The sequence below is a fragment of the Penaeus vannamei genome, chromosome 2 (assembly GCF_042767895.1).
Source record: "Penaeus vannamei isolate JL-2024 chromosome 2, ASM4276789v1, whole genome shotgun sequence".
Classification (NCBI taxonomy): Eukaryota; Metazoa; Arthropoda; class Malacostraca; order Decapoda; family Penaeidae; genus Penaeus; species Penaeus vannamei.
Genome location: NC_091550.1, coordinates 5,198,123 through 5,207,346, shown reverse-complemented (window position 1 = coordinate 5,207,346; position 9,224 = coordinate 5,198,123). Strand labels below are relative to the sequence as shown.

The 9,224-nt window shown below is 37.9% G+C and overlaps 1 protein-coding gene across 1 annotated transcript; it reads left to right on the top strand.

Annotated features, from left to right (window-relative positions):
• The first annotated feature begins 668 nt into the window (after positions 1-668).
• LOC138865277 (secreted protein C-like) lies at positions 669-8,899 on the top strand. Its single transcript, XM_070135273.1, has 5 exons — positions 669-687; positions 1,991-2,141; positions 6,802-7,061; positions 8,007-8,062; positions 8,675-8,899. Exons 1-5 carry the CDS (start codon positions 669-671, stop codon positions 8,897-8,899), a joined length of 711 nt encoding a protein of 236 aa, XP_069991374.1.
• The last annotated feature ends 325 nt before the right edge of the window (positions 8,900-9,224 follow it).

Here is a 9,224-nt window from a genome sequence, read left to right as displayed (position 1 = left end):
TATCATGATGAGTATCATTACTATTACTGATATTATTGGTACGATCATTGGATATATATTATCAGATGTTTCATTAAGTATATCTTAAAGCATATATAATAAGTTAATCAAACTTTAATAGTGATCAATGATAATCATACAGAATTAATCATCATTACCATTGCTATCATTATTGATATGATTATTATCATTATTATTATCACTATAATCATTATTATTGTCATTATTACCATCCCTGCAATTATTATTATTACCATTATCATCATCATTATCATCTTCATTATCATTGGAATTATTATCATTATCAATATCATTACTATTATTATCATTATCATTATTACTATTATCATCATTATTATTACTATTATCATCTTTATCATCATTATTATTATCATTATCATCATCATTATCATTACCATTATTATAATCACCACTATCACCATTATTATTACTATTATCATTATCATCATTATTATCATTATCATTATATTCATTATCATTCATCAGTTTTGTTATTAATCCAACAGCAACGGTCTGAAATTAAAAGGGAGAGCATCCACTCGGTGTAACAGCCAACTACATTTTAGAACCAAAGTCTTTCGAAAGTAAATACTGTTTTGGCTCTTAAGTACAGTTCGTGAAGTAAACACTGATCTTTATCCTATGACATGGTTGCTATTGTTACTGGTATTATTCTTGTTATTATTGTTAACATCATTGTTGTTATTATTTTCATGATTTGTCATTGATATATCACTATTATTATCATTATCATTTTTTCTTACCTTCATTATTACTGTAATTGTCATTATTATCACTATTATTGGTATTATTATCATCATTATTACTGTTATTTTCATCCGTGTCATTATTGTTATTATTAGCATTTCCATTGTTGTTATTATCATTTTATGATTATCACTATTATTGATATTATCATCACTATCATTCTATTATCAACATTGTTGTTGTTATCATCGATATTACTGACATTATTATCATCATTAATATTATCATCATTATCGTTTTCATTTTCATAATATCTATAATAATTATTTTCATTACTATGTTAGTGTCATCATTATCATAATTATCATTGATATCATTAATATTAGCGTTATTATCACCATTATTATTATCGTTATCATTATCTTCATTGTCATCATAATTATAGCCATCATTATGATTATAATTATCATGATCATAATTAGCCATAGTGGCAGCAGCAGCAGTAGTAATAGTAGTAATATTAGCAGTTGTAGTAATAGTAGTAATGGCAGTAGTAATAGTAGTAATAGCAGCAGCAGTAGTAATGTCAGTAATAGTAGTAATAGCAGCAGCAGTAGTAATGTCAGTAATAGTAGTAATAGCAGCAGCAGTAGTAATGTCAGTAATAGTAGTAATAGCAGCAGCAGTAGTAATGTCAGTAATAGTAGTAATTGCAGTAGTAATAGTAGTAATAGCAACAGCAGTAGTAATATCAGTAATAGTAGTAATAGTAGTAATAGCAGTAGTAATAGTAGCAATAGCAGTAGTAATAGTAGTAATAGCAGTAGTAATAGTAGCAATAGCAGTAGTAATAGCAGTAGTAATAGTAGTAATAGCAGCAGCAGTAGTAATATCAGTAATAGTAGCAGTAGTAGTAGTAGTATTGGTAAAAGCGGTTGCAGTAGCCATATATTATTAACCAACTAGAATAGTATGTGTATTATCCACATGAAATAATCCATAACTCTTTTATAACCATCCACATGAAAATATCAATAAATTTCTCATTATAGTCCATATGCAAGGATCCATGTCTCTTTCAATATTATCCATATCATCCATATAAAATACCCTCATTATCCACATGGAATAATCCACAAATCTCTCATACTCATAAACACGAACCGATCCACAAATCCCTCATATTCATCCACATGAAATAATCCACACATCCAGCATTATGAACATCCACATGAAATAATCCACAATCCATCTTTCTCAGCAGTAGAACCAGCGTTCAAAACAGGAATTACCTCCACGACAGAGCTCATTATCCACACAACAAACAGAGATCCAGTGAACCTTATTCATGTTGACAAATGTGGGAAAGCTATGAATGAGAATGGAGATCTTCACAATACGAGGGATGCATTGTGAAGATCTCCATTCATAGTTCATTCCTTTTCTAGGAAACCCAAGGATATGAGAAGAACATCCGCTTAATAAACGGCGCACACACACACACATTCACACAGACACACACACACGCACACACGCAAACACACACACACACACACACACACACACACACACACACACACACACACACACACACACACACACACATATATATATATATATATATATATATATATATATATATATATAGATAGATAGATAGATAGATAGATAGATAGAGAGAGAGAGAGAGAGAGAGAGAGAGAGAGAGAGAGAGAGAAAGAGAGAAAGAGAGAGAATGAGTGAGACAGAGACAGAGACAGACAGACAGGCAGAGAAAGACAGATAGATAAACAGATAGGTAAATAAACAGATAGACATAGACAGATAAATACAGAAATAGATATATACCAACAGGGAAATGTAGACAAGCACAACAGCGCAACAGATTAAGCTGAAGGAGAACCACCACGCTTAAAAGGAGAGGGACTTTCTGCCTGAAATCTCTCACCGTTGAAGAAGAAAAGGTTTTGGATTGATCCCTGGCAGCGTGAGGGAGAAAGACCCTTCACTCTTATGCCTGGGGGTCAGTCTAGTCCCTTTGTCTGGGTTGTTTGGTGAAGAGTGGTGCTCGCTCTCTCTCTCTCTCTCGCTCTCTCTCTCCATTTCGCTCTCTCTCTCTCTTGCTCTTGATCTTTCTCTTTATCTGTCTTTCTTTCTTTCTCTCTCTTTCTCTCTCTCTCGCTCTTTCGCTCTCTCTCTCTCTCTCTCTCTCGCTCTTTCGCTCTCTCTCTCTCTCTCTTTCTCTTGATCTTTCTCTCTCTATCTCTCTCTCTCTCTCTCTTTCTCTCTCTCTCGCTCGCTCGCTTCTCCTTACTATTTTCATTGTCTCTGGCTAGTTCTCTTTCTTATTATCTTTCTTTCTTGTTCTCACCTCTCTTTTTATTTCTTTCTCTACTAAGCTTTCTCTATTTCTTGTAATTTTTCTCTCTCTCTCTCTCTGTCTGTCTGCCTGTGTCTCACTCTCTCTCTCCCTCTAGACCACTCTCTCTCTCTTTCTCTGTCTCTCTCTCTCTCTCTCTCTCTCTCTCTCTCTCTCTCTCTCTCTCTCTCACTCTCTCTCTTTCTCTCACCCCTCCTCTACCCTCCCCCTCCCTTCTCCCTCCACTTCCCCTCCCACCCTCCCTCTCCACCCTATCTCTCTCTCTCTTCAACACTCTTCCCCTACCCTCCCCCACCCTATTTTTCATTCTGTCTCCCCTCGCCTAAGGGGACTTGGAGACTTGCTTCCGTGTACAATGGGTCTTGTTCCAGCAGGGTCTTGTTCGTATCATCAGACTATTCTTTTTTTTTTTTTTTTTTTTTTTATCAAGTTTCCCCTCTCTTCTCTTCCATTTCCCCTTGACTCTTCTTGCGAAATCTTTCTTCTTTCTGTAATCATCATCTTGTTATTGCTTCCCCTTTCGTCTTCGTCTTCCCCCATCCTTCACTTGTCCTCATGATACTCTTCCTAAATGTTGACTTGTACATGAGTTTTTTTCAATTTTTCTTATTTATTTATTTATTTATTTATTTTTATTTTTTTGAGAGACAGCAGCAACTAATTCTTTAATGGCTGGTAAAAAAAGTATAATCTAGAAAAATAAACACGGAATATGCAGGTATTATTATCTAGATTTATTTACTTGCTTATCTGTCTGGGTTTCTTGAAGTGAAATGAGAGAGAGAGAAAGAGAGAGAGGGAGGGGGGGCGAGAGCAAGAGAGAGACAGAGAGAGAGAGCAAGAGAGAGAGCGAGAGCAAGAGAGAGAGAGAGAGCAAGAGGGAGCGAGAACAAGAGAGAGAGAGAGCGAGAGCCAGAGACAGAGACAGAGACAGAGACACAGACACAGACACAGACATAAATCAAGAGAAATAAATCAAGAAACAGATAGATTAATCACCCGAATAAAAGTGACCCCAGACAGAAAGAGGCCTGACATAGTCTCCTCCTACAAAGACTCTTAGGTCTTCATAGACGTCTTGTTTGCGCCTAGGCCTGAGAAGAGCGTCACACCACGATACCCTTGGGAGGCGCTGGAAACTCCTTTGAATCCTATACTTTGCGAGTTGGGAAGCTACTAATGAGAATGTAAGACTCCTTCTCATAAAAACAGGGGAAAAAATGATAATGATGAATACAAGAAGGGGAAAAAAACATAAAAAAACGTAAAGAAATATAGAACATACAAAATAAAGATAATTATTATATCATATTATCATATTATTATTATCATGTTATATTACCATATTATTATTATCATATTATATTGATATATTATTATTATCATATCTTATTATTATATATATTCATGGTCCACAATAAATTTAAAGGGAAAAAAGAAATATAACCCAAATTATCCATAGCTCTAGATACCTTTCCTACAACCCGTACTCCTGCAGGAAAACAAACACAAAATTGTCTTAATTTTTGACACCATTAAGAGAGAGAGAGAGAGAGAGAGAGAGAGAGAGAGAGAGAGAGAGAGAGAGAGAGATAGAGAGAGAGAGAGAGAGAGAGAGAGAGACAGAGAGAGACAGAGATAGAAACAGAGACAGAGACAGAGACAGAGACAGAGAGAGAGAGAGAGAGAGAGAGATAGAGAGAAAGAGAGAGAGAGAGAGAGAGAGAGAGAGAGAGAGAGAGAAGATGAGAGAGAGAGAGAGAGAGAGAGAGAGAGAGAGAGAGAGAGAGAGAGAGAGAGAGAGAGAGAGAGAGAGAGAGAGAGAGAGAGAGAGAGAGAGAGAATGAGAGAGAGAGAGAGAGAGAGAGAGAGAGAGAGAGAGAGAGAGAGAGAGAGAGAGAGAGAGAGAGAGAGAGAGAGAGAGAGAGAGAGAGAGAGAGAGAGGGAGAGTTTCTCAAAGGCTTGCATTAGTCGTGGTTTGAATTGAAGTCTCAAAACAGACACACACACACACACACGCACACACACACAGACACACACACAAACACACACACACACACATACACACAGACACACACACACACACACACACACACACATACACACACACACCTAGATACAAAGACAGATTCATTGATAAATAAACCGACAGACAGATAGATAGACGACTGATCGCAACAGCTTCCAAGTAATGCAAGTGCTTTAGGGTTGAACTCTCCTTTGAAGTCAGAGGAAATTCAGCTTTGAAGTGAATCCTGAGTTTGTTGATTCGGACCAGTTATGTTGATTGGGTTTAAGGCACCAGCGGTTCTTATAGAAAGGATTGGCATTGTTGTTATTGGTGTTATTACTGGTATAATTTGTGTTATATTCATCATTATCCTCACTTTTATCGTGTTATGTTCATCATTATCCTCAGTTATTATCATTAGTATCATCTTAGTACTTTTATTTCAACATCATCGCTATCATTATCATTTCTTATTATCATCATCATCATTATCATCATCATCATCATCAGTATTCTTTTTATTATCTCTCTCTCTGTCTCTCTCTCTCTCTCTCTCACACACACACAATGTATAGCTGCCTGTAAAAGTCCCAAAGACGATGTTTTTACCTCCTTTTATCATAGCGGACAAACGGACAGACACACAGAGCTCAGATATATACATATATGTAGACAGATAGATAGAGATAGATAGATAGATAGATAGATAGATATATAGATAGATATAGATAGATAGATAGATAGATAGATAGATAGATAGATAGATAGATAGATAGATAGATATAGATAGATAGATAGATAGATAGATGGATATCCGCAGAGTTTTGGAACTATTTTTCACCATTTTTTTTCATCCATAAATCATATTTCTTTCTTTCGTCCTGCGTCTTCCCACGTTCCTTCTCCCCTCTCTTATTTGCTCCTCCCTCTCTTCCGTGATTTATCCGTCTCCCTCGCTTGTATTTCATTTTCATCTCCGTCTTAACTGGATCAAGTTCGTCTATTCCCTTCGTTCACTTTCTTGAATTATTCTTCTTTCTCTTCTTTTTCTTTTGTCTCTCTCTGTTCTCCATTATTATTCTTTCTCTTCTTTTTCTTTTGTCTCTCTCTGTTGCTCTCCTCCTTTTATTAGATTCGGTTATTTGTCTTTTGTCTCTCTCTCTCTGTTCTTCTTTTTTTTAAATTCAGTTATCAGTTTAGTCATTTGTTTCTTATATTTGTATTTTTTTTTTTATATCAGTCTATGTAATAGCATTAAAACATATTCCTTTTATCAATTATAGAGTCACACTATGCTGAAATTCCGTGTATGACGTCACTGCCTCCCCCTAAATTTCGTTCATGACTTCACTATCGGCTAATAACGTGGCTCACTGAATGGTTATATCGCCGAGAATAATGTTATATCTGTCATAAGTTAATTAGAAGATGAAGGGGCTGGTTTGGTTAGAAGGGCTGGGTTGGTGGTTACTGTTTGACAATAAGGAAATTGCTGTAATTGTGGGAGAAGCAGTAGTAGTCGAGGTAGTAGTGGTAGTAGCAGTAGTAATAGAAGTAGTAGTGGTAGTAGCAGTAGTAATAGAAGTGGTGGTGGTAGTAGCAGTAGCAGTCGAAGTAATAATGGTAGTAGCAGTAGTAATAGAAGTAGTAATGGTAGTAGCAGTTGTAGTCGAAGTGGTAGTAGCAGTAGTAGTCGAAGTGGTAGTAGCAGTAGTAGTCGAAGTGGTAGTAGCAGTAGTAGTCGAAGTGGTAGTGGTTGTAGCAGTAGTAGTCGAAGTGGTAGTGGTAGTAGCAGTAGTAGTCGAAGTGGTAGTAGCAGTAGTAGTCGAAGTGGTAGTGGTAGTAGCAGTAGTAGTCGAAGTGGTAGTGGTAGTAGCAGTAGTAGTCGAAGTGGTAGTGGTTGTAGCAGTAGTAGTCGAGGTAGTAGTGGTAGTGGCAGTGGTAATAGAAGTAGTAGTGGTAGTAGTAGTAGTAGTCGAGGTTGTGGTGGTAGTAGCAGTAGTAGTCGAAGTGGTAGTAGCAGTAGTAGTCGAAGTGGTAGTAGCAGTAGTAGTCGAAGTGGTAGTAGCAGTAGTAGTCGAAGTGGTAGTAGCAGTAGTAGTCGAAGTGGTAGTAGCAGTAGTAGTCGAAGTGGTAGTGGTTGTAGCAGTAGTAGTCGAAGTGGTAGTGGTAGTAGCAGTAGTAGTCGAAGTAGTAGTGGTAGTAGCAGTAGTAATAGAAGTAGTAGTGGTAGTAGCAGTAGTAATAGAAGTGGTGGTGGTAGTAGCAGTAGCAGTCGAAGTAATAATGGTAGTAGCAGTAGTAATAGAAGTAGTAATGGTAGTAGCAGTTGTAGTCGAAGTGGTAGTAGCAGTAGTAGTCGAAGTGGTAGTAGCAGTAGTAGTCGAAGTGGTAGTAGCAGTAGTAGTCGAAGTGGTAGTGGTTGTAGCAGTAGTAGTCGAAGTGGTAGTGGTAGTAGCAGTAGTAATAGAAGTAGTAGTGGTAGTAGCAGTAGTAATAGAAGTAGTAGTGGTAGTAGCAGTAGTAGTCGAAGTAATACTGGTAGTAGCAGTGGTTGTCGAATAATGGTAGTAGCAATGGTAGTCAAAATAGTATTTGTATATGAAGTTGTAGTTGGCATAGTACTAGTAGCTGTAGTTGTAGTAGTTGTAGTATTATTAGTAACATTAGTAGTATTATCATAAGCTGAAGTAGAGATATTTGTCGCATGAACAATATAGGTAACAGTATGAGGCAGAAATAATAATAGAAGTGGAAAAGGAAGTATTTCTTCTATTTGCAGCAACAGTAATAACCTTAATAATTATAGCACAGTAACAGGAATAATATTGATAGCATTACCACAAATAAAAGTAGCGCTATTTGTAAAAGTAATATCATCAACAGCAGCAGTAGTGACAGCAGCAGCAACAGCAGTAGTGACAACAGCAGCAACAACAGCAGTAGTGACAGCAGCAGCAACAGCAGTAGTGACAACAGCAGCAACAACAGCAGTAGTGACAGCAGCAACAACAGCAGTAGTGACAGCAGCAACAACAAGTAGTGACAGCAGCAACAACAGCAGTAGTGACAGTAGCAACAACAGCAGTAGTGACAGCAGCAGCAACAGCAATAGTGACAACAGCAGCAACAACAGCAGTAGTGACAGCAGCAACAACAAGTAGTGACAGCAGCAACAACAAGTAGTGACATCAGCAACAACAAGTAGTGACAGCAGCAACAACAGCAGTAGTGACAGCAGCAACAACAGCAGTAGTGACAGCAGCAACAACAAGTAGTGACAGCAGCAACAACAAGTAGTGACAGCAGCAACAACAACAAGCAGTGACAGCAGCAACAACAGCAGTAGTGACAGCAGCAATAACAACAGCAGTAGTGACAACAGCAACAACAAATAGTGACAGCAGCAGCAACAACAAGTAGTGACAACAGCAGCAACAACAGCAGTAGTGACAGCAGCAACAACAAGTAGTGACAGCAGCAGCAACAACAGCAGTGGCAGCAGCAGCAACAGTAGCATCAGAGAGGCCGTTCCTCCCAAATTCTCGAGCCAGAATATCCCTTCAAACCCAACAAAAGGCACGGACATCAAAGCCCCGAAGGGAAGTGGAGGAACAAGCCAGGAGATCTTTTCGACAAAGCCCCGCCTGTACAATCAGAAGGGAGGCATTTTTCATGATACGAGAGGGAACAGCATCGCCAACAACAGGAGAGAAGTCTTGGGATGTCTCCTGGCATGTGAAGCGCTGCAGAGAACCTTCGGATTTCGTGAAGTATAAATAGTATACTTTCATAAGAAGTTTGCTATGGAGTTGGCGAGGTGACCATGCGGAAGATTGGAAATGAAATAGATTAAATGATAGGGGATGGAATTGGAGGGTCATCACGGTAAGGCATTTGAACATCCTCCGAGCATAAGAAATTGATTGGTAATGCTGCCATCCACTCCGTGAAATGAGATCTTCATTACAATTATCATTAAGATGCTCTTTGACATCTTTCAAAACAACTAGGAGGAGAAGATATGATGAAGAAAAAGATGGTTAAGAAGAAGAAGGAGTAGAAGGAGGAGGAGGAGGAGGAGGAGGAGGAGAAGAAGAAGAA

Excerpts from the sequence above, each read along its gene's own strand:
- LOC138865277 (XM_070135273.1), top strand. Across the intron at positions 7,062-8,006 it reads TAGTAGTGGTAGTGGCAGTG|CAGCAGTAGTGACAGCAGCA; the intron begins GTAATAGAAGTA and ends TATCATCAACAG. Across the intron at positions 8,063-8,674 it reads CAACAGCAGCAACAACAGCA|AATATCCCTTCAAACCCAAC; the intron begins GTAGTGACAGCA and ends TTCTCGAGCCAG.